At 37.8% G+C, this 25,519-nt stretch overlaps 1 protein-coding gene across 6 annotated transcripts in view; it reads left to right on the top strand.

Moving 5' to 3' along the window:
* N4BP2 (NEDD4 binding protein 2) overlaps nucleotides 1–24,414 on the top strand; it is a 42,150-nt gene extending 17,736 nt beyond the window's left edge. For 4 of the 6 annotated variants that reach the window (XM_065633468.1, XM_065633467.1, XM_065633469.1 and 1 more), the window contains 14 exons: nucleotides 439–527; nucleotides 2,292–2,368; nucleotides 2,768–2,923; nucleotides 4,054–6,383; nucleotides 7,752–7,837; nucleotides 8,565–8,607; nucleotides 9,649–9,893; nucleotides 10,133–10,156; nucleotides 11,334–11,452; nucleotides 14,167–14,305; nucleotides 14,413–14,598; nucleotides 16,800–16,968; nucleotides 18,770–18,893; nucleotides 19,723–24,414. In XM_065633468.1, the coding sequence (XP_065489540.1) occupies nucleotides 439–527; nucleotides 2,292–2,368; nucleotides 2,768–2,923; nucleotides 4,054–6,383; nucleotides 7,752–7,837; nucleotides 8,565–8,607; nucleotides 9,649–9,893; nucleotides 10,133–10,156; nucleotides 11,334–11,452; nucleotides 14,167–14,305; nucleotides 14,413–14,598; nucleotides 16,800–16,968; nucleotides 18,770–18,893; nucleotides 19,723–19,768 (3,833 nt within the window). In that variant the 3' untranslated portion in view covers nucleotides 19,769–24,414. The remainder of the gene's footprint in view (nucleotides 1–438; nucleotides 528–2,291; nucleotides 2,369–2,767; nucleotides 2,924–4,053; nucleotides 6,384–7,751; nucleotides 7,838–8,564; nucleotides 8,608–9,648; nucleotides 9,894–10,132; nucleotides 10,157–11,333; nucleotides 11,453–14,166; nucleotides 14,306–14,412; nucleotides 14,599–16,799; nucleotides 16,969–18,769; nucleotides 18,894–19,722) is intronic. The other 2 variants (XM_065633470.1, XM_065633472.1) reach the window with 2 other exon arrangements.
* The last annotated feature ends 1,105 nt before the right edge of the window (nucleotides 24,415–25,519 follow it).

Below are 25,519 nucleotides of genomic sequence, written 5' to 3'. Positions count from 1 at the left end.
TTTTGATTTTTCATATTTTATACAGTTTACAGAGTGGACTAATCTTAAGACTGTTATAAAGCCAAGAATTTTGTATGCAACAAAGAAGTCCACTTTAAGGTGATCATGTAGTTTTTTTTAGTTTAATTTACTGATTGATTAGTCATCTTGGTGCATTTTACATCTTCATTTTCATTCCTTGATTATCATATATGTGTTAATTCAAAAGAATAATGCTATGTCTTAGTACCTTTACATGTGAGGGGGGAAGTTCTGAAATAAATGAGGGCCTTGAAATGGATCAAGCTGTGGCAAGAGTTCTTACACAATGCTTAATTATTATGGATTATCTACTTTAAAAATATTACGAATTTAGAGAATTAGTATAAATGTTACATGTCCACCCTATCATAATTAAATTGACTATATCACATTCTCTTGTACATGTATGTCTTTCAGCCAAAGAAGCATTCGAAATGAGAATCTCACCTATAATAATAGACAACACAAACATACAAGCATGGGAGATGAAGCCTTATGTTATGTTGGTTAGTATTACAATTTGATCGATGTGAAAAGGGATTATTGGCCAGCATAGCAACAACATATGTTTAAAAATGAGATTATCTTTCTCAGTCTAGCTGTTATTCCATGAGGAAGTCTGGAATAAAAATAAGTGTTACATGGAGTCGTATTACCCAGTGTCATATTCTGTGCATGTCTGAGTATTGACCCGGCCTAGATTCCAAGTGACAAAGCCAAGTGCTATGCACTTGGGAGCACAAATAAAAATTGTTGAGGAAACTGAATTCTGTTTCTATTTTATATGAGCAGTAAAATTCTAAGCTACTTTTAAAATATAATCGTCACTACTTAATAAGAGTAATGTTTGATGCTCTGTGAAACTTGAAAACTCAGTCTTAGTTTCGTCCGAAGTGTGACCTAGAGGCAGACACCAGCTGACCAGTTGGAGGGCTAGAGTTATCAAATGTTGCTAGCTTGCTTGAAGTTATGCAGATCTACTTAATTTTTATTGAAGTGATGTAATGAAAATAATGCACATGCACTGTTTTATGTTAGTATTCTGGTGCTTTTATTTAGTGACTAAAAGTGACCAGCTTTTATTTAGTACTATGGAAATGCAACCTACATTTAACTTCCAAAGTTATGTTTAATGATTTGAATAACTTGATGAACTCTGTTATAGGTTTCTCATACTCCAATTTTCTGGAGCTTTTCACCTTCTCACTTAATTGCTTCTGAATGGGCATCAGCACTTCTAGACTCGAGCTCTTATTTTGCTGTTGATCATTTATCATTTTGGTTGATAGTTTTAATATCAATGCTTACAGAACTGCATTATTTTATAAAATTAGTTCTGATTAACAAATAATATATTGGAAGAAATATTATAAACTACATGTGGGATTTCTCCTACTGTGGCATATAAGCACATCAGAGAGTGTAGTACGTAGAACTGACAGCTTTCGAGCAGATGCACTACATATGCTGCATGTGGTAATGGGCTAGTGAACAGTGGGACTTAACACAGATAATGTTTATTAATAAAAATTTTATTTTATTATCTTTGCATTTATTAACAATTGTCAGATTAACAGTTCTTTCATAAATTAAGTCCTTGATTTTGCTGTATACTGAAATAAATATGCAACAGAATTTCTCTCAGGAAGTGCAGGGTTTGGTAAGGTGATAACATTTTTTTCTTAAAAATGGGAACAGGGAGAAATGGCACAGTACTTGTGGTGTTTCTCCTGATTAGTCTTCGGGCTCCTTTTCTGGCAAGATGAGACTAGACTGCATAAGGACCATTCACTTGCCGCTCGCTCAGGTTTCCCATATGGCAGGACGGCTGTCACAAGAGCTGTGTTAATGTGTCTGAATTGTTGTTTTGGAGCTGGCTCACATCTGGTCAGTTCTGTGCATAAGCAGTGAGCTTTTCTGTCTTGGAGAGGAAGTGGAGACATGTGCATACTATACCTGGAAAGAGATGTTCTTGAGTCTTGACTCAGAGGAGGTGGAACGTTTAAAGGGATGATATAAGTGATTTTTTTTTTCCCCTATTATAATTTAATTTTACAGTAAGAGATGCATATACGTGTTTTTAAAAATCTCCATTTATATAATCAGAAGTGAAACTGAACAAAAGTATGTTATTCCAAATGTTTAATTGATTTTGAAAAATACAAATAAACAGCTTTAAAGAAGCAAGCTATAATACATGTTGTGTGCTTTTTCATAGAAATACGAAGTGGGTGATTTGGCTTGTTCTGTTTTGTATCTGTTTTATTCAGGCTCAGCAGTTCAAATACAAAGTTATGTTCCGAGAACCAGACACTTGGTGGAAGTTTAAACCAAAAGAACTTGAAAGGTAAGAATGTAAAAGAAAATGTTGTATTAGGTTGTATATCTTTCACAGTCTATAAAATATGATTTTTAAAAAGATATCAGTACAGTGGCTGGTGAAGTAGGAAGGTTTCGGTCAAGATTTTGTGATAATAAGTAGCTTTTAATTTTTTTTTTTCTACAGTATTAACTTTTGTGGGATTTTATGTATGAGTTTTTTTTTCCTATGACTTTGTTCTAATTACATACAAAAGATACTATTAGCAATAGATATTATGTACTGTTTTAATGATTGCAATTCTTCTGCCTTTAATGTACAGTCTTGCTGTAAACTTATTATCATTAAATTATTATTAAATTATTCTATTCTCTCATTGTAATATACAAATCTGAAATGTTTATTTTCTTTTTTTTTAATTCATAGGCGAAACATTCATGGTGTATCCAAAGAAAAGATCAAAAAAATGTTGGAACGGTATGAACGCTGTCTTACTCTTAGTTCAATATTGGATTCTTCAGTCCCAGACAAATCAGAAGCTGCTGGCTGGAGTGAAGATTCTGGTCAGGAGGAAAGCCAGAGGTTCGATTCATTTACTAGTTTTGTAGTCTCAAATAAATGGCTTCATAGCAATGGAACCTGGATAATGCTGTTGAACAGTGAATGTGTTAAAAAAATCAGTTAAATAATAAAAATAAATACACCACATAGTTTTCTTAATTTTTAAGAATTTCAGGATTTCTAGAAATGAGCAGTCAAGAGGTCTAGTCAACTTTCTGATGCTTTTTGGAAACCTCCCAGCATGGCTGCGTGTTACTTTTCAGTAAGCCGATCTTGACTGGCTTTCCCTTATCTTAGAAATGTGCTGTTGGATGTATGTTGTAGACACAAAACACTTAAAATCAATAAAATGCTTTTCAGAAGAATGTAGTCCCAAATACAAGCAAATTACTATTTCTGTGTGTTGGTATTAGTTGATGTCTTTGTGGTAGAAGATGGATTCTTTGTGCAATAGTAACAAGTTATGTACTTGTTCTTGAGTATATTTAATTTAGACTTGTCTAGATTTATGTTGGTTGTATACACAACTCTTTTGTAGTGGCTAATGTGAATGATGCTCTATATGCATTATAATAATACATAGGAAATCAGATTTTATTGTAGTTATTATTTCATTTGGTTTTTGCATGCTTTATTTGAAATGAAGTGGGCACTGATAATGGAATGTAGTTGATTGTGAAACATGGTGTGACAAGAAATGTCACATCCTGTCCTAGTTAACTTCTAGACTTTCTTTAGCATTGAGTCATCAGAGGAGCACGAGTCATTAAATAAAAGTGTATTTATCAGATTTGCTGATCTGAAGGAGGAAATGTCTGGCAGCAGAGTGCTTCAGTACATAGCTGAATGCTGGAATGGGGGAAAAGTATTGTTAGCCCCATCCTGAAGTAAAAAAGGGATACTTAACCAAGGAAAGTTTCCTTTGCTTAGTTCCTTCCTTTTTGAAAGGAATATTGGCGTTAGGGCTAAGTTGTATTAAATTTGTTTTCCTCTCATTAGAGTTCCCCAGCTGCATGGTTGTGTCCTGAAAGGTGGTTTCTGGTCTGTAATTTGAAAATATTAAATAGCTAAGCCAAAACTAAACATGTGGACAAGTGCTTAAAGAAGGTTTAAAATGTGGTTATCTTTATTTTTTCCAATTTGTCTTTCAGAAAGGGAGATGCACATTCTGATGTAAAGGAAGAAAAACCTTTTGCTTTTGATGTGGAGCATCTTGAATTAGCTGAAGATGATAAAACTTTTCCCAGTAGTTCTCTAACATTAGATAGTAACTGTGATCCTGAACATTTCCAGAAAGAGGAAAAAGAAATGGAAAATAACTCAGTGGAACACAATCCTGAGAACATTACAGTTCAAGATGACTTGGATGTTTATTTCTCAGACTGTACAGAAGAACTGCCCTTGGAGAAGAAAGAAGAAAAGGGAAAAAAAATAGAAAAAAATACTGAAACAGAAATGGATGAGGTTGATGTGACCATGACTGAAGAGAATGTGTGCTTGCGTACAGGAGAAGTTGATGAACACAGTGACGACAACATTCTCAAAGTTCAAGCTGAAGTTGAACAATCTGATGAAATATGTACAGAACCAAAATCAACACAAAGTAGTAATGTAGTGGAACCAAGCAGTTCAGCTTTTGACATGTCAAGAAAACCAGAATTACTAAACTTTCTGGGTGACTGGCCTGTAGAACAAACGATGGGACAGAGAGTCAAAAGAGCTAGAAGGCTAGAAAAATCTTCTCTGAAGAGTGATAAGGAAGGTGAAACTCCCAGTCAGCAGCATCCTGACTTAGGTAAAGAGCAAGTAGGCCTGCCTGCGACCTGTGCTGTTGAAAAAGGACATGGGGAAGAAAATCTAGCCACTAGCTGTTCCTCTGTTAGTTCAGATAAAGTTACACCAGAATTGCAAATGGTAGGACATTGGCCTGTCTCAGGCTCATTAGAACAGAGACAACAAAGGTCAAGGAGAGTGAGAAAGACAAGTCTAAATCAGTCCGATGAAGGTGGAAATACTGATGGTGACATCAATAGAAATGCTCTTGAGACTGTAGATGTGCTTCGTGGAACACCTGTGAACGCTGCAGAGCAACTGGATACAAAGAGTTTGCAAATGCACCAACCTGAAACAGTAGGTAGTGAAACAGTAGGTGAGAAAAAACCCCAGCAAAATAAGAGAATGAGGAAACATCACAAATTAGCCCTCACTTTTACAAACAACAATTTGCCGCATCCCAAAGAAGAGGAACACTTGTCTGTGTTTAACGCAGCAGAAGAGAAACATGACACATGCTCATGTAGACAAAAAAGTAGCTATTCACAGACTGAATCGCAGGACTTTGCTCTCCTGTGGAGATTAGAAAACAAAATGCATTTTCCTGAGACTACCAGAGTATTGCATGGCAGTCTAGATGGCTTCAAACCCAAAGATGTAGATAATGCCTCAGATTCTCAGGAAAAAATACCCTATCGAGTTACGTATGATAAAAGTACATTTGTGGAGGAAAGTGAACTGGTCAATATTGATGAGTCTGAAAAGCTAAATATGCTGTGTAAGCTCTTTGACTCTGTTTCATTTGAAGCTCTGCAAGATCTGTATGAAAGATGTAACAAAGACATAGACTGGGCCACAGGTCTGCTGTTAGACTCTGATGAAAAGTTGTGCAAAGATGTTGATACTCAATATTTTGAAGTAAGAGAAGCTGAGCCAGTTGTCGCAAAGCTGGATTTCAAGGCAAATACAAGCTATCTTGAGAATCTCGAAGACTCTGAGCAAATGCCGCAAGTAATTGAGGCTGGTGATGTCTCTGAGCCTTCAGAAGACAAGAACTCGTCACTCAGCATTGCAGAAAATAGGGCTGCCAAGGCAGCTGTGACAGATGCTGATGTGTCTGAGTCATTGACATCTACCTCATTGAATGATTTGGGGGAACTGAAAAATTCTGGAGACACAGCCCCTAGAACTGATGCAGGCAGCTCAGCAGCAGGTATCATTGAGCCATCCATTTCAGGAGAGCAGAAGATAGACTCTGAGAGTCCTGTTGAAGAAACTATAAATAAGCCGTCAGTTTCACAGCTTGATGCAGATTTATGTATACCCATGACTTTGCCTCATGATCCTAACACAACTTCTACCAATTCAAAAGCTGAATTAAATAACGAAAGTGACACTAACCCTTCAGAAAGCAATGCAGAGAATTCCAGAATGACTGCTTCGGTACTGGAAATGGATCATGCGCCTCTGGATGTTCCTAGGAGTGATGAAGAACTGGAGAGAGATAAAGAAACCCAAGGGAATTCCAGGGAGATAGCTGGTAAAGAAGAAATTGAAACTCCAAGCTGGGGTGAAACTAAAGCCAAGATACAAAGCCCTACACCAGCATCACGTGCAGCCTTCAGTATAGATTGTCTAGAACTAACATTACCTCCTGAACTAGCACTCCAGTTGAAAGAAATATTTGGGCCTGTTGGCATTGATGCAGGTATGGGCATAATTATGTGCATACTTTTATGAAAAAAACTCTGTTTAGCTAAGAAAACCTTTCTTCCTTTAGCTGTATTTTTTCCCCTTCATGCTTCGTTTTTAGGGAGCGGATTTGCACAATTCCTTGTGAAACTGTTGTTTGCTTTTGTTAATCCAAAAATGAAACAGAACTAAGCATGGCAAAAAGTATAAATGCAGTAGTGCCATCTTCTACTTTTTTCTTTTTGTATATATGCATACTTTAAAAGCATAAGAAAACATATTGGCTTATTTGCATTTTGAGCAATAGGCCTTTAAGCCTCTGTTCAGTCTCCAAAGGGATATTAACATGATGAGAAAGATGCAAATTATGACTGGTTAGGTAAAAAGAAAGAAAGAAAAAAATAAAGATTTAGGCATCAGTTAAATTGGGGAAGAAGATGGATGGTTTAAAGAGAAAATGCAGCTATACTTAAAAGACGAAAACAGACTATTCTGCTGAGAGACTGATGAAGGAAGCTGTGAGCAGCTTGAACACCTATCACAGAAGTTAAACACTGATGGAAAAAGGAAGAAAATGGAAGGAATATATAGCTTGTTTGTTTTCTTTTTTTTATTTTTCCTTTTTTTTCCATTTTTCTCTTTTCTTCTGAAGATTACTTGATGTGAAACCCTGGATACCTGATTTATTGTTGGGTTTAACTGCTGGTCTCTTTGCCTTACACATCTCCTCAAAAAAATTGGTTTTGATAGCAGAAAGGTGTTTTATTGTGTTTGAAATATGCCCAGCCTTTTTGTTTGATACATATGTACTTCTTGCCCTTTTATTTTTGAAAGAGTGAGAAGCAATATCAGAAAGATCTTTCAGGGGAAAGATGTATCATTATGATACCATGATAATTCCTGCTGTTTCCCTTAGAGGGGCTGCTTGGAGTTTGCTTCTCTGAAAGCAAAGGAAGGGATGTGGCTGCTGTTGGGCCCTGGTGACTGTGTTGTTATATAAAAGCAGTTGCCTGTGGACTGAAATAAAATAGGGAGAAATCAGAGTTTCACAAATGAAACTGTGGTTAATTAACAGTGGCTTTGTAAAAGACGGTTCTCCTAGAAAAATGGAAAAAAAAGATATAGTTTTTCAGGTAGTTGTATCTCAACAAGATAAAATTAATGTTGGTTTTTTCCTACACTTTATGAGTTTTTGAACACCAGATAACAAATCCTACGTGGAATGCTTTTTTTTCAAATTGGCAGTTGCTGAAGTTTTTTCAGGCATGATAGTTTGTGCAGAATCTCCAGAATTCAAATTAATGAGTCTAGTCTACTGTGCTTTAATTGCTTAGATGAGTTTTTATAGAATGCTTTAATGAATGTATTTTCTTTCTTCCATAAGGATCACTAACTGTTGAGGATTGTGTGGTTCATATTGATCTAAATTTGGCAAGAGTGATTCATGAAAAATGGAAAGAATCAATTCTGGTTAGTAGATTTCTTGCTTATGATATGGTATGGCATGCTTGTGCTTTGTCAGACCATTTATGTCCTTATATGTTGGTCTAAATGTGTAAGATATAAGTATCTTTGCAAGAACAATGATAAAATACAATAGTAGTTTGTAAAATATGTGGAGTATATCAGCATGTCATAATCAGCAGAGCTGTTGAAAGACAGTTTAAGGGTTGAAGAAAGTGCATGTCATGAGTGACTCATCATGAACCCAAGATTCTTAAAAAAGGATTATAATGCACAATTTCACTACAAGATTAACCAAAAATTCCGTTGGCCAAAAATTGTTACTGGCTTTTTGACATGTAAGAAGAGTTCTTTTATGAATAGTTATGTATACAAAACATCTCAATGTACATTAATTGAGGAGAGTTCTCTAATCTCTGTTCTGCCATAGCCTTCTGAAACTCAGAATGCTTTTTGGCAAAATTTTTGTTTGGGTTATTTAATGAAGGTTGTAAAATCTTGGCAGTGGGGCACATCCTTCTAGTTTGATGTGTTTTTGGAAAGAGTTCTATCTTTTAAACTTTCGTTTGTCATTATTTTTCTTAAATATATTTATTTTAAAATATCCAATCTTTGAGAAATACTGTGAAACATTATTTTGAAACTGGTTTACTTAGAAGTTAACACTTGCGAAGTTTCACTGCAAAATTTATAGCTTGCTTATAACATTTGTGGTTTTACTATTTTTATTTAGAAGCGTCAGAGGAGAGATGAATCGTCTAAGTTGTCTGCAGAAGGTACTTTATGTATTTCTCTAAATTGTAAAAATACTTAATTCTCATTATAAAAGTATTTAATTCTTTGAAACTTTAGCAAGGTTGCAAATACACCATCTGTTGAAAAATGATGGATTCATTTATTAAGCTAAGCTTTTATTTATTGCCATTGCTTCCATTTACCATCTTCTTACAGAGGTATGGGGGAAAAAGAAGTTAATTCTAAGCAGAAGCACTAGTTCCAGGTAGATGCAATCAAAAAGCCTTTCATTTTGTGTACTTCAGAAAACTTAAAGAGAAGCTCTGGCTGGATCAGGCAGCTCTTTCGTAGGACTCGTGTCATCTCTATGGCAAGAAAAGGTACAGCCAGAGAATTACCAGCAGAATAAAATTTTGGCAGGTGAGGGAAGGAGGTCAAGAATACAACATTCACACTCTGTTGTCCTTGTCAGAGGAATTGATTGTAGCATATTGTTTAAAAGGTGTTAAAATCTCTAGCAATCTAGTTTACATTCAGCTCCCAGAAGAAATGTCCCTCTACAGCAAAACCGCACTACTTGGGCATGGGCCCTGGGTGAAGACGTGGACTGCAGTGTGGTTGCCAGCTCTCCACTCGAATGACCAAACAGTCCTGTTAGCTTTAACTCGTAAAAGTGTAACAACAGATTGTTAAGCATCTGCCCTTGAGTTGTAGAGGAAAGGCAGGTAAGCATATCAACACGAGTCAATAATTCTCTTATGAAAGCAAACCAACCTCCCCACTTAACCTATGTGCAAGGTAGTTTAAAGCTGGAAGATGTGTCTTGGCACTTGAAAAGTTGGTGAGGGAGTCTGATGGTTTGGCTTTTGTTTTACAAAATAGATAAAGAATATCAGAAAGTCTTTGGAAAATAGAAGTGAGGAAGGTGAAAACAATGTGTTGTTTTCTGTTTTAGCATTAATAATATTGTTTTAGCAAAACTCAAACCATCTAGGTTGAAAAACTTCTTCATTGTTTCGGCTGCTTGTATAAATAACCTAATAATTGTGCTATTTGTCACCTCATTTTTATTGCTTTTGAAGGTCCTACTGTGATTCAGCAGATAGATACTGATGACTCAGAAATGCTGTTATCTCAGAATGCAGACGGTAAAATACAGAAGAAAAAAATGAGCTGGCTTTCAGGATCATCTAATGACATACAGACTAAACAACCAGCAACATCAGATGTTTTTCCTTTTATGGATCACTGGAATGCTCAGATTCAGAAAGTTTCTCTCAGACAAATAATTTCCGAAGAAATAGCTATGCAGGAGAAACAGGATCTGGTATGGATAACACCAGTTTTTTATGCAGTTTAAATTCTTTACTGTTAGTGAAGCAGAATGTATCTTATCTGGGTGACTCATTTTTGTGCTGCTGATTACAGCCTGAATTCATGAGACACATGCATGCCAATTAGTATTGTTGATTGCTGTGATACAGGAGTTTGCTTGTGGTAGATGTTTCTGGTTTAAAAATGTAAATCTCATTTAAAAATGTAATATTTTGGTTGTTTCACAAACAGATCACGGTGCATTTCACTATACAGGTTAGCATTTGTGTTTGGTTGAATTGGTTTTTGATTGCTCACCTAAAACCAAAGAGATATTATCAGTGTGATTCCCACACTTTTTTTTGGGAAAATGATATCAAAAAAAGCTCTTATGTAGCTCTATGGCGTGTTTGTTTAGATGTGGATTGAACTGATTTTAATATTTTTTGTAAGGAGAACCCACAACATTCCTAACAGAGGAGACATTAAAAGAAGTAATTGAGTTTCATCTCAAACAGGTTTCCTTACCCACTTATCAGAAAACAGTAATTTAAAAAAATATTTTTATGAATTCTGTGCCTTCTACACAGCTCCCATACCTGATCTGGTTACCGTGTGCATAATATTGCCCTCTACTGCCTGACGGTTGTTCAGAACAGGCATTTTTATTCGTAATTCTCTCTGATAAGTAGCTGTCCTAAAAAGAGGAGCTTTGTTTCTACTGACATAAAAAGTTGGATGGATTAGCCTGCACTTTGAAAGAATGGCTTGTGGATTCTTTCTCTGAACTGCATGTATGTGGCTTACTGATAATAACACCTGTGATGTCTGCAGCTTTATTTTCAGTTTGGATTCATGGAGCTTCGCTTTGGTTTGACTGCCTTTTTTTTTTTTTTAATCTAAATGTTGGAATGATGAGTCTGATTTCATTCTGCACTACAATTTTGTTTTCTTCTCAGCATGACTTCACAAATATGAGTATTTCTTACAATACAGCTTCAGATGATGCACAAAACCAAAATTGTTTACCCTGTTCAATAAAAAAATGTTGTTTCAATCTCAGGCCCTCAAAGTAGAGTAGAAGGGAGACTTTGCACAAGCTTAACTTTGGACTAGATAGGCTAGCAGGGAATGCATTGCAAAACTTAAATACCTGCTAAAAAAATTCTCTTTTTGCTTTATCCAAGTTATGAGGGAGCTCCAGCTGAGTCACTTCAAATGGCTGCAGAGCATTGCAATGGTGTGTAATACAACTCACCTGTCTCTCCTTTATTCTCATCCAATCAGTGTGGCAGGCTAATACTGGCATGTTATCATTGCTGTGGCTGCATATCTACTGAGTAGATAGTTTTTGAAGTCTTAACAAATAACAGTAAAGTTGGATTTGCTCCACCGTTACTATATTTTGTTCTAATCAAGGACTTGTACTATTCTTCCTTTGTCTTCTGGCTAGAATCGTGTTCCTTCTATGGCTAGAAAAGACTGTGCCACTAAACTAAAGGAGAAGCAACTTTTTGAGATGTTTCCAACTATTAATCAAAATTTCTTAATGGATGTCTTCAAGGACAACAAGTAAGAAATCTTTGAAGTTCTTAGTAAAAATGGTACTCACTAACACTCTGTAGTGCACAGTTACTCTCTTAAAGAGTTAAGATACTGCTAAAGAATGGCTTTTTCCAAACTAGCACACTTTTTGTAGATCTAAATAAAGACAAAACTAGCCAGTCTTAAAAAGGGCATAAAAACTCTATGTGTAGACTTGTTTATTTTTTGGGGAGTAGACAGTTTCACTGGGAGAAGAATGTCTCTCACTATTGACCTCTGACTGACTGTCAGTGGAAATGTGTGTTTGTTCTAGAGCTGAGGTTTAAGTCAAGTGAAAGAAATTAGTGGAGGTAGTAATAGTGGGTTTACAGAAAATGGCATCTGCCCAAGAGGAAAACTACCATCACCTGCTGCTAGCTGTGAGTGTCTCCCTGGTTACCACAGCAGCTCTGAAGGAATGAGCCTTCTCTCCATCTCTTCCTGCTGACATTCTCTTTTCTGCATTATATTTCTGGAGTATGTGGCTACCTTCTTAAATCCAGGTTCCTGAGAACTGAACTTTTTTCAAGAGAAACTTCTTTTTTCGTCCATGGTCAATTGAATGTCTGTCTCTGCATACGGATTTGCATACCTATTTGTCAGTCTTTCTGCTTGTCCAGATTGTAATCAAAACCTTCCCTTGTGGGATGCTTAAAATACAGCCTTCATCCACCTCTGCAGCTCAAATATTTCACCAGCTCTTGTTTTTCACATTCTAAATTCTCTTCATAGTGCTGCCTTTCCAAAAATCTACCTTAACTTTTGATCAGTCTTCCTCTTGTCTGCTTGCTGAACAGCAAGAAGAATAAAGAAGGAAGAGTGCTTATTAGAAATCTGATGGCAACTGATGTCCTGTTCTTATTTCTTTAAATTTAATAACAAAGCTTGACTGGAAATACAAGGATTTTCCTACATAGTGGTTGCAGAAAACTGAGCTAGTTTTAAACTAGTTTGTACCATATAACTTTAACCAGAGAAGATTTAACCATGAGATGGTGGAGTTCAGTATCTCATATGGCAGGAACAGAATACCAAGCAGAATCGCAGCCCTGGACTTCAGCAGGGCCAACTTTGGCCTTTTCAAGCAGTTGCTAGGGGAAATCCTGTGGGAAAGGGTACTTGAAGGTAAAGGGGCCCAAGATAGCTGGTTAGCATTCAGGGACTGCTTCTACCAAGCTCAAGATCAGAGCATCCCGACACGTAGGAAGTCAAGGAAGGGAGCCAGGAGACTTGCGTGGTTAAACAGGGAACTGCTGGGCAAGCTCAGGTGGAAGAGGAGAGTTTACAGATCGTGGAAGGAGAGGGGCTGGCCACTTGGGAAGAATATAAGGCTGTTGTCAGAGGATGTAGGGAGTTGTGGTCAATGGGGCAGAGTCTTTTTGGAGGCCTGTATCTAGTGGAGTCGCTCAAGGGTCGGTACTGGGACCAGTACTATGCAATATATTCATCAATTACTTGGATGAAGGACTAAAGTGCACTGTCAACAAGTTTGCTGATGACACCAAACTGGGAGGAGTGGCTGACACGCCAGAGGGCTGTGCTGCCATCCAGTGAGATCTGGACAGGCTAGAGAGTTGGACGGGGAAAAATTTAATGAAATACAACAAGGGCAAGTGTAGAGTCTTGCATCTGGATAGGAACAACCCCGGGTTCCAGTATAGGTTGGGGAATGACCTGTTGGAGAGCAGTGTAGGGGAAAGGGACCTGGGGGTCCTGGTGGACAGCAGGATGACCATGAGCCGGCACCGTGCCCTTGTGGCCAAGAAGGCCAATGGCATCCTGGGGTGTATTAAAAGGGGGGTGGTTAGTAGGTCGAGAGAGGTTCTCCTTCCCTTCTACTCTGCCCTGGTGAGACCACATCTGCAATATTGTTTCCTGTTCTGGGCCCCTCAGTTCCAGAAGGACAGGGAACTGCTGGAGAGAGTCCATCACAGGGCAACAAAGATGATGAAGGGAGTGGAGCATCTCCCTCATGAGGAAAGGCTGAGGGAGCTGGGTCTCTTTAGCTTGTAGAAGAGGAGACTGAGGGGAGACCTCATTAATGTTTATAAATATGTAAAGGGTGAGTGTCATGAGGATGGAGCCAGGCTCTTCTTGGTGACAACCGATGATAGGACAAGGGGTAATGGGTGCAAACTGGAACACAAGAGGTTCCACTTAAATTCGAGAAGAAACTTCTTCTCAGTGAAGGTGACAGAACACTGGAACAGGCTGCCCAGGGAGGTTGTGGAGACTCCTTCTCTGGAGACATTCAAAACCTGCCTGGACACCTTCCTGTGTAACCTCATCTGGGTGTTCCTGCTCCGGCAGGGGGATTGGACTAGATGATCTTCCGAGGTCCCTTCCAATCCCTAACATTCTGTGATTCTGTGGACTTATCCAGCCCCCAAAGCAGTGTTTACTTCTAAACTAATGTCTGACTAAGGTAGGATGCAATTGACTGTTTCATTGTCCTTTTAATATGCAAGTGCCCCCTCAATTATGTTTCAGTCAACCAAGACTACGTGTGTGTTGATGCCAGTAACGCAGTACAGTGAGTCTGCAAGCCATTTTGTTATAAATTGGAAAAATTGCATTTCAGTGCTTTATTTCCATTGTAATCTATTTCTGTAACAATATCAAGGTTTGTAATATGCATTTGAATAAACGTAGCAGCTATTAATGTATTTGTAAAGTCACAGATTTTACTTATCCCTTTACAGCTACTCTTTAGAACAAACTGAACAGTTTCTGAACTGTGTTCTGGAGGCAGATCCTGTAAAAACAGTTATAGCTCAAGAGAGTGTTCAGCAAAATGAAATTCTTTCTTCCTACAGCGCTGCGAAGAACCGGGAGAAGAAGGTATCTTTTTTTTTTTTTTTAAATGGTAGTTACAAACATATGCAAAGCTATGTTAATGAAAACACCCTACAACGCACGCTTAGCTTCAACATTGCAAATTCCTACAGGCGAAAAAAAGTAAGGAAGAAGATGATCCTTTGAGTGAAATATTTCAAGAATTTGAGTATCCACAATATGATGATTTAAGAGCAGAAGCTTTTTGTCACCAGCAAAAGAGAAAGGAATGTTTGAAGAAGGCTGGGGAGGCCTATCGCATGGGTATGAAGTCTGTGGCAGCATTTTATGCACATCAGGTAAACATAAATATTGTGCTTTTTGCCTGAATTGAGAGAGGTACTTAAATACTGATTTGGAAGACATAAGAAAATTGTTGTGCCTGCTAGAGTTGATATTAATGAATTTGTTTACTGTTCCCTGTGTAAGTGTTGTGTTGAGAATCACAAGTAAACTCCCTTTCACTAGTAATGATACTGATACAGGAATCTAATGTAACCAAATTTAGTGCGAGACCTCAGGAAAGACGATATTTAGTGGTGAGTCACATGTGCTCGTTTTCTCACTCTCGAATCCACACCTTGTAAGCACCAAGATGTGTCCCTGTGGTCTGGCCAGGTTCACTCGTGTGTGACATAGACGGCAGCAAATAGCAGTTTTCAAATCCTCTGGATGTCCCTTGAGTTCCTCGTAATTGGCGATGAACTGTTTTTAGACACACCTTGTGTACTTTTTAGGAGTCAGAAAGGTAAGAAGATGTGATCTTTTGCCTCAGAATCTTGCTTGCTTCATCCTCCATAAATCTTGGGCAAGATTTCTGCCTGCTGCCCTTGCTTCCCTATTCTTACTATCTTTATGGCTACAGTCTGTCTTGGGTCGGGACACACATGGTGTGGTGTGCTGTGCTTTTTGCCATCCATCTGGTCTTGGAGTGTAGATCTGCTGCTGACCAGTCTTGTGTGCTCTGGTCTTGATTCAAGCACGTTTCTTGGTATATACCAGTTTGGTTACTGTTGTTCATATTCTTGATTGAACCCTTCCTGTACATTAGTTTCTTGGTGCCTTCACACGAGACCCTTCCGTTCACACTTCACTCAGGCCACTCTTAAAAATTCTGTTACGAGTATCTTCAAAGGCTGTAGCTTTTGCCTGATCTAATAGCATATAAAGTTCAGTAAGAAGTCGCATTATGGAAGCGTTTGATTCTGAACTACGAATTGCATTTTGACAGAACAAAAATGTAATAGTGAATCTCTTGAATTTGTTTATTATCTTAGGGCTTTCACACAGCTGGTAAAATGTATCACTCTAAATGTTTAGATTATTGCTATGTATGTAGGAAATATTGATTATTGGTCTTTATCATGAACTTTTAATGTTCTTTGTTTATATATTCTTGAAGTTTGGAGAGATTCTAAACAAAGGTCTGCATGATTTTAAATAGAAATGTAATTTCAAGTGCTGTCTTACTTTTGTGCTTAGTCATAATGAGTACAATCTGGAAAATTATTATATATTTTCTTTTAGGTAATAAAATGGCAAACTGAGCTACTTGTATTCATGAAACATATCTTATGCTTGGTGGCCTTAGTCTATCTTGGGAAACCTCTGCAAGTGAGAGTTACGGTGCTGGTGTCTAGTCTGACACTAATACACTTCAGATGATCCATTTTAAGAAATTGTAAGACACACTCAGTTCTGTTCTCTTGAGCCCTTGTCAGTCCAATACCTGGAATTAAGTCTTCAGTTTCTTTTCAGACTGTGCCTACAGAACTTTGAAGATATGATTTGTTGCTTCAGTCTCTCAGATATTATCACTACAAGGTTCATGGGAAATATTTGGTACTTGTTGACTGTATAATATGAATAACCCTGTACTGCTCCTTGCCCCTAATTCCAATAGAGACTCTATTGACCTTGTCAGTCATAAAAGCTCTGTCAAAAATATTAGGAGATACAATGAGCAAATATTTAAAAAAGAAAATTTTTAAAAAAAGGTAAGAGTTTGCCCTTGGCTTGTCTGATTTTTAGGGAAAGCCTTCAGAAGGATTAATCTCAACATTCAGCAGGTTTTTCCTGGGCCATTGGGCAGTTTCTCTGAAATTCTTTCACTATATTTTTAGCAAAATCCTTTCAGAAAGTAAAATTCTGTTGTTAGGATAATAGATCTCAAAATCAGCATGGAGTGTAACTTTTTAGATCATGTAAAGACTTCATGGTTTTGTGCCTTTTCTGGCTTTTTTTGTTTCTAGTAAGGCTTTTATTACAATTTCTTCTTTGTGCCAGCTTTGAGTAATTTCCTAAGAACAGATTTCATGAAGCCTCCTTGTGAGTAGGTCTCACTGAGCCTCTTCCAGAAGTTCTGTTGTGATTGTAAATTTTACCGCTTCAAACTGTGAGCTAAAAGCACCCTGCCAATACTGGCATTTTGAACCCAGCAACCAGTGTGGAGCGTAGATTGTGTCTCAGCATGTAATAGTTGCTGTGCTTATGAATAAAGGGTCGCCTTCATGAGCAGAAGATGAAAGAAGCCAACCATGCTGCTGCTGTGCAGATCTTTGAGAGAGCGAATACTTCCTTGCTGCCTATGAACGTGTTGGATCTGCATGGTCTTCATGTGGATGAAGCTGTGACTCACTTGTCCAGAGTGCTGCAGCAAAAAAGTGAAGGTAGGAATAAGCTAATAATTTATGCCCCCTAAAAGTTATTCTTCTTATCTTCTACTAAGAAATCACAATATATGGCAATATCAGAAGGAATTAATGTAATTTGATAACCTCTAAAAACAACTGTCTTTTGTGTTGGTTTGTTTTCGAAGTTCCCCCAGGGAATTGTTTTTCTTTTGACATAGCAATGATTCTTTTTGCTCTCTGTTTTGCCTCCCCCTCGTGCTTCTTTGTAAATCTTTGTTTTCCGTCTGTTATATCTTTTACTTTTATTCTTTTATTGAAAACTTGGTCTGTCCTTCCTGGCATTTTTAACACTGGTGGTAATGCCAACATTTGTGTCATCTTTGCATTGCTTTGTCAGAACTATATTGCTGTTTTAATCTTTAAAGACAAATCATTATGTTGGAATTCTAACCACAGTGATTATATTGTCTTCAATTTCTACATGAAATTGTGTGATTTGAGCTGTCAGTAACTTCAATATTGATTTGTCAACAGAATCTCTTGAGAACAGAATACTGCTGCTTCCATAAATGCTATTTTGTGCAGTTTTGCTTGAGGGCTTGTTTTTTCCCCCAGTGGAGCGTTCAAGTACTTCATGAGTGTTATTGCTGTAAAAAGATACATTTTCTGCATTATTAGTTTACCCTATACATTTAAGCACACTGGAAATGCTTTTATAAAAAATATATTTCATATACAAGGTACCACTGCGCAAACCTAATTTTTTGAAACAGCTACTCCACACAGTAGAAACAAGTGTTCAGTTGGGCTTTAAATAATGCTTTTCTTTCAATATACATCAGAGATAATTAAATTGCATTATCTTGTGCTATTCCTAAAATGACATTTGTGTACTTTAAGCTGTAATCTAATACTTCTTAGAGCTGAATTTCCTGAGCTGCACTTAAATCAGGAGTCTTGGAGTGATGGCTGGGGCTCTCTGTTCAGTCCATTCACCTGAATCTCAAAAAAATTTCATTTCAGTGTGCATACATGGGAAAGGATACCAGGCACTTAGTGCTGGCAGAATTAACAGTAAACTAATATAAAACACAAAGTTAAGGAAGAGAGAGAGCGCGTAGTTGAAAAAAGGTGCCACGTGAACTGATAATCTCAAAGTGGCGAATCTTGGCTTGTGAGAATCCAATTTATATTTTTTCAAACTTGATCAATTTAGGTTGCTGTGATCTCTGGGAGAAGAGCAATTTATTTTGTAATCAGGGCTAGATGTCTTAATAAAGCTCATTTGATCTGTTGATTCTCGGGCTCCAAAATAGCAGAAGTTAGTCCACAGAAGTGTGACATGAAAGTGAAGACTGTGTGGACTTATATTTTCCTCCTTCTTCCTTTCTTTATCCAATAAAATGTTATCTCTTTATTCGCATTGATTTAAGATGTGAAACAATAGAGAGATAGTATCATTTAAAAATTAACTAAATTACACCTACCTCTTTTAATTTTGCAATTTTAATTTACATCACAGAATGTAAATTCCAAGTGGAGATTATATGATAGAAACAGTAAAGCTGCTATGAAATTAGAAGGATTTTGTGATGATCACAACATGCATATAGCAAGCAATCTAAATTTTAAAAGCTTGACTGTATTTTTTCAGAATATTTGCTTCAGAAGAGGGGAAGAATGGCTATGTTTATATAAAAGGTGCCTAGCCAGCATGAGAAAGCAAAGTTCTAAATCACTCAGTGAGGATTTTCAGAAGAATGGATGGAAAGGTTATTCTGAACGCTGAGTCTCTGCCGAGGGACGATTTTAACCGTTACAATCCCTGCTGTTACAGAGCACCAGCAGACTGGTGGTAAACCCTATCTCTGCGTTATCACGGGAAGAGGAAGCCATAGTCAGGGAGGAGTTGCTCGCATCAGACCAGCAGCTATCAGATACCTCACCAGCCACAACTTCAGGTGAGTTTAGATTTTTGTTACTGATACATTTTTTTCTTAACCCACATTTAACTAACTGAAAATTGAAGTTAGTTTTAGAGTGCTGTTCAAGTCCTAGAAAGATTAAGGCAGGTCTACTGTTTCAGATCATAGTAGGTCTGCTGTTTCATAAATGTGATTGTGTGACATAAAACCATCTTATATGGGACACCTATTAAATATTAGATCATTTCCTCTGAGATACATTAAAACACTATGAATTAAACTTATCTAACGTAGTGTAATTAAATATTTCCATTCAAGGTTGCTAGATTTACTGTGAAAAGTTGTTAATCTGGCTTTTTATCGGTCTCCAATACCTGCTTTAGCGTTTGGCTTGTGTGGGACAGCAGTTTAGCCAGTCTGGGCTGGCATCCGTGTGTTCGCTGCTTTTTCTTTACAGGGGTCTGTGAAGGTGGCTGTGAAGGTGGGACTCAAAAGTAGCAAAGACTTCACTTCCCATTTTCTTCTTAGTTTCTACAGAAGACAAGCTAGAAAATCTGTTCTGAAAGAAGAGGGAACGAAAGGGGAGGAGGGTTATGAATGAATATGACCAAGCATATTGGGCAGCTTTTTTTTTTTAACCTTCTTCTTAGTTCCTGCTGTTTCCAGCTCTTCACCTCTCCCGATCCTATAAAATCCTCCTTCCCTGTCACATCCAGAGGACATGATGGTGATTTCCTGACCGTCACATGCACACATACTTGACTGAGAACCTTATCATTTTTTGTATGTTTGATGAATGCTGAAGGAGATGGCATTGCACAATAGCTTTCATGTTGAAGCTTCATTTTTTTTCTTCGTTCCACAGGTTCACAGAAATAAAACCAGGCTGCCTGAAAGTCATGCTGAATTGAAGGGTTGTCGAGAAGAGGAATGTAGAAACTGAGGTGTCAGATTACAACTGAAAACGTTTTGGACAACTGCAATAGTATTTTGTAATCTGTTTTAAAGGACAATATTTTATTAGAAATGATCTCAATTTACAAGTGGTTTTATCAGTTTATTTCCAAGAAAAAATTTGTGTGGAATGGATCCTTTTTTTGAATCTGCAAAAAGAAGACGCCTACAGGGTGTGAAGTCTCAGAAATGCAGATTTAAGAATTCTGCTGAGCAGTATATGATTTTTAAAAGAAGGTTAAGGTACAATTTTTAAATATAAGTGGCTCCTCAGCATACCTAGTCTGTGTCTTTTGACCCTCACACATTTTAATTGCTGTGGGTTCTGTGCTTTTAAAACATCTTACCTTGTACAGAGTTATTTTGTCATTCAGAACTTTGCGCTAAACCCTACAGAAGAGCACAGGAGAGGTGGGAACTGGGCAACTACTGATTTTTAAATCCAGTTACAGCTGAGTGCTAAATATTTCCAGGTTTCTTCAGAAGTCTGATGTCTATTTAGTGGTTATTTTGTGATGGGTTGACCAGTTTGATTGTTCTTACTCCATTCAGAACTTCTCTTCATATTGATGGAAGTTGTATATAAAGGACTGTGCATTAAGACCAGCTGTGTGTTTGGTAATTTTGCAGTCTTACTGTGATCTATTAAAGGGAAAAATACGATGCTGTAGCTCAGTCTCTACTAACACATACCCAACATTGTAATGTGTAGGAGATACCCTTTTTTCAATATCTACTGGATTAAAAGTGTTTCTTCCTTTATGGCTCTTTAAATGGAGCAAACTGAGTACTATTTCACGTTACAGGTGTCTAATACTGATGTGTCTTCATTCTGTGTATATTAAATGTGGTGATTTCCTTGCAGAGAATATAATTGTCTGTGAGACATTTTAAGTGTATTTTTAACATCAAAGTGAATACTAATACTACAGTAGTAATTGCCTAACTGGAAAGTCTAGGAGTACAAAAGTTATTCTGTTGTTGGCGGTGTTGCATCAGCATCGAGAAACACCTGTGTAAAAATACAAAACAACAACAAACCAACCCCCCAATTAAATACAAACATCCAAACTTTGGCAATTATTTCCAGTAAGCAATCAGAACATTTTTAAAATAGAAATATCTTCTAGAATGCTTTACTACTTTTAGTTATATCTTTGCCTCTTGAAAGGCATATGATTTTTTTTGTGAGGCTTTTTCAGAACATGTATGAGTTGTGTATTAGGAATAATATTAATAGGTTAAGGACTAATGGGAGGATTTTTTCATTTTAAACCACTTTTGCAGTTAAGAAGCCACATGCACATAGAATTTGTGTATGAATCCATATGTTTGTGCAAGTTCTGCCATTTGTGTGCATGGGTAGTAATAAGCGAGGAACTTTTGTGAGAAAAGCTGGGCACAGAAATAGGTTTCACTTGAAAATGTGTCTGTGTAAGTTGCTGACAAACTGAAAGACATGATATTTCCTTAATATCCATGTCGACGGTAATATATACACAGTGAATGGTAGTGTACGGTAGACCTAAAAATCAGTTTGTCATGCTTCAACAGATGCAAGAATCTTTTCATGGTGATTTCTGGTGGAAGAAGAGATTGAATAATATTTAATCAAAGGGACTCTTGTTGGAATAATAGACTGTCATAATAAGTTTTATATTTTTTGTGGGTACTTAGTTAATCTGAATTGTGTCCCTTCTCTTTGTCTTTCTCCCTGGGCTGCTCTGGTAACCGGTGGGTGAAATACAGAAGATCTGTGCTCCCCAAACAGCACCAGCACTGCACAGTGTCCTGTGCGGTGACGCCCATGCTCCATTCTCTGCTGGCAGTGCCTAAAATGGACCAAGATGTCATTTAGGCACTTGGACTTGTGACAGCAGTTCAGACTATCAGCTGTCAAGGGTTGCAGATGCTAGAATTCCCTCAGTGGAGCTACGATCTTTCTTTTGGACCAAGGAACTTGCTTCTGCTCCTGAGCAGGTTTTCCTTAGTTATAACAAATGGAGGTGCAGCTCTTCAAAGTGTAGTCCCTGTTGGTTGGCCCAGGTGGCTGAGTTGCCCATGAAAAGTCCCAGCGTCTGCTGAGAAGAGTTGTGTGTTGAGCTGCTGGGTGCCCAAGCCTTACACTGATGTGCTTGTAAACAGAGAAGCGCCAACACTTCTGGTTGTTTTGGGAGGGAGCCTGATTCGCTCAGCGTGTTCACACCATTCCTGACATGGACAAAGGCAGCTTAGATTTCAGTTCAAAAGACATGCAGGAAAAGTTGTTGTCTTGCCCATCTGTTCATCATAATCTAGTTGTTGACAAGTTTACTCTGGAGATGAGAAACACAGCTTTTTGCCTTCTTATGGCTTAGCAAGGGGGTGAGGATTGTGCTTGACTCTTGCTTCTCCAGAAAATGCCCTAATCAGTGTGCTCAGGGGTACTCTCAAAGTCGCCACTTCCTGAACCTCTTTCAAAATCGCCACTGCAAGCTGAAAATGCAAGATCAGGGGGACAAAAAAGGTTAAAGAATAAAAAGTGCATAAACAGCGTCTGGAAGGAGGCTAGGACTCTTCAGAAAAGAAGCTGTTCCCACTGAGCTTCAATGTTGTCCCACATTACTTTTTCATTTCTTAGTCTTGTTCGGATAAATGTATAAAAGATGTGCAGGGCAAAACCTCAGCTCCATCCCTTACTAGGAGAGTTTATTTTCCCCAGTCTGTCAAAGTCCGCAGAGGAGTACGTAGCTTCAGAGCGATCTGGAGTATTGTTTCTCCCTCTCTCCATTGTCCTTTTGGGTAGAGGTTGAGGTTCACTAAGGTACTTGGAATACCCTGTCCGGTTATAGGTTGATCATTTGCCTAGTGTAAGTTGTTTGATTACAGGCTGAACTTTGATGAAATGTGATGTTTTAAAATCACAACATGGGCAGAACCAATCTTGCCTTTACCCAAGTTAGCGACAGAGCCTCCATCAGCTTCAGCAACTCCAGGTGAGGCATTGCATCTCCAGCTCACAGAAAACACGAGCTCAGCCTTTTTCTTTCATAGGAGCTTAAGCATGTGCTGAGAAGCTGTGCCGAGCTGGATACAGAATGGAGCAGAAGATCAGTGCACAGAAGTAGATTTTAATTAGTAGGATCTCCATGCCTTCAGCTACTTGCCAAACTGTCCAGAAAAAAACCACTGGACATATTGTATTTCTTTGACTGTTTTTATAATGTATAGTGAGATGAATTATATAAAATATAACTGTTTCAAAATGGTATTTCAAATAGGTTACATTTTTGAACTTCCAGCTTTCCTGATGTCTTTTGCAGTTACATCAGTGAGAATCCTGAGGTATTCTGTAAATTCTGTATCATCGTATACTTTGAATTAAAGTAGCACTTAGCAGTATTGCCACCAGCACTCTAAAATAATGTGCGACTGTTAAAATACCTATTTTGTGTAACACTTTTAATTCTATTCTTCAACAGCATGTGGTTGTGATGACTGGTAGGCTTTAATATGTGACCTTTGGTTTCTCATTTACAAAACATTTAATCCAGTTTAGAATTTAGGAAAATTATATCTTTTTTAAATACAAAATTTAATTCTTGTGCTAGCATTGATGAGTAATCTTACAGTAAAAAAATATAAGCCCCAGAGATGCAATGACGCAAGTCATTCTCCTAAGTAATGTGTTAAAAAATATATTTCAGTTGGTTGTGAAAGTAGTAGGGCAGAAGTGATATTTAAAAAAATATTTCAAAATACCTTGATAATACTTTAATGACTTTGGCTTTTGCTTTTAATAGGATGTGGTACAATTTTATTTCAACTTAATGTTTTTGTAGGCCTGTTGAAGGACACTTCAGGCAAAGTTTAACTGGCATTTTTTTTGTGGCTGTTGGAAACCATTGCGATTTGGGAATCCCTATTTAAACAATGTCCAGATGCTCTAGTCATAACCTAGAACATCCGGGACATCACTGTTGTGAATATGTACAATGTCAGGGAAGATCTTTACATGCTTAACAGAACATGTATTCTAGAAGGTTTTACTTGAGGAGGTGAAATGGAATTGAATTGTTATTTAATCTTGCCACAAAATGTGGTGGGTAGACAAGAGAATAATTTCATTGTTGGTAATAGCAAAGAAGGATCATCATAAATGTAATATGAGAAATTATACATTGACTTTACTGATGCTTATGTCTTCGGATGCAGTTCACATTTCCAGAATAACATTGTCCTCTTTGTAGAGCTGAGTAGAGGACAGAGCATGAACACCGTAACAAAGAAGAGTTCATTGGCTTACAACAATTCCCAAATATTGTGTTCTCTTAAAAAAAAAACAAAAACAAAAAACCAAAAAAACCCCCAAAAAACCCAAACCAACCACAAAACCCAGCCAAAGCTCAAGTGTTCATGCTGTTTCAGCTAAATGAACTGTGCAGAGGATTACATGATTATATGTGAATATGCATGTGAAAAGACGTAGTATTGCAGCTACCCGTTGTAAAAGCTGTTAGGACCAGTACATTGGAAAGATATCAATGTCTATTTTTAAATTAAAATAAAAAATGATTTTTTTATTTGTATAAAGTTGTAATTTTGCTGTTAACTATAATTTTTTTACTGAAATACAGTTTTGTAATTTGCATTTAGAATTTCTAATGTGAAAAGGAATTTACAAAATCTAGTTTAATAAAGGATTTTTGCCACAAGTACAGCCTTCTGTCTTTCTTTGAAAGACTACATTTCAGCTTGTATCAGATTTTGTCAAATACTAGTCTTGGAGTTATGCATGAAAGCCACTTGCCTTGACTTCAGGTTACCATCTGTAGAGAGATGAAGCAACCATCTGCAGGCGTAAAAAGGAACAGATTTGTGGCCTGATTTTAAGTGTTGCAAGTGGGAGCTGAATGCTCACATTACTGAAAATGAGGGTCATGGTTTCAGATTTTTTTTTGGCCTGAAGTAGCTGAAGAAATGCTGTTCAGGCCTAACTTATTTTGTGGGAGAGTGAGGGCAGTGGTGTATGTCAAGGGGAGGGGCAGGTATGACCACTGTAAAGATGAGAGTTTGGGGAGGGATGGATTGTTCTGGATAGACCTCACTTATCGAGACCCTTTAGGTCCAGGGCAGAGACAGGTCAGATCCTGAGGAAGCACAATCACTGTGGATTCAGAGCTAGTAAGCCTGGCTTTTCCCAGGCCTCCTCTCTGCAGGTCAAGTGCAGATATTCCTGTGTCTTATTCCTGGAAGTGTGGAAAGACACCTGAGAGCAAAGTGCTGGCTGGGGTCCCGGCAATTTTATTATTAGCTCAGGTTGAGGACAGCTGGCTTTGACCCACTTAACTCCTGCATTCACTCCTATGACTTCATTGCCTTGTAGCTTGGATAGACTGCCGAAACAAGCCAGCTTTGTGCATTTGCTCTGCAAATCCCTGACTAATAAGCTGTTCAAGAGAGCAGGGAAAACAGGTTTTGGGAACGCATGAGAACTTGGCAGATGCTGGCTTAGATCTGATGTGGCTGATTCTGAGCCACAGCTACTAGACCACAGAGTTAGTGAATGTCCAGTTGGTTGTGTGCTCCTGACAGGGGCTTCCTGCTCTGGTAGTGTGGGGATTAGTCTCTCAGATTGGCATGTTTTAAAGTGGAGGTACTGCTAGTGAACTTGCCTTCTCTCTGGAGGCAGGACAGCAGCTCAACATGGAAACCCAGCTTATCTCCTG

The sequence above is a fragment of the Caloenas nicobarica genome, chromosome 4 (assembly GCF_036013445.1).
Source record: "Caloenas nicobarica isolate bCalNic1 chromosome 4, bCalNic1.hap1, whole genome shotgun sequence".
Lineage (NCBI taxonomy): Eukaryota > Metazoa > Chordata > Aves > Columbiformes > Columbidae > Caloenas > Caloenas nicobarica.
Note: the sequence above shows the minus strand (reverse complement) of the source record. Positions and strands in the feature narration are given on the sequence as shown.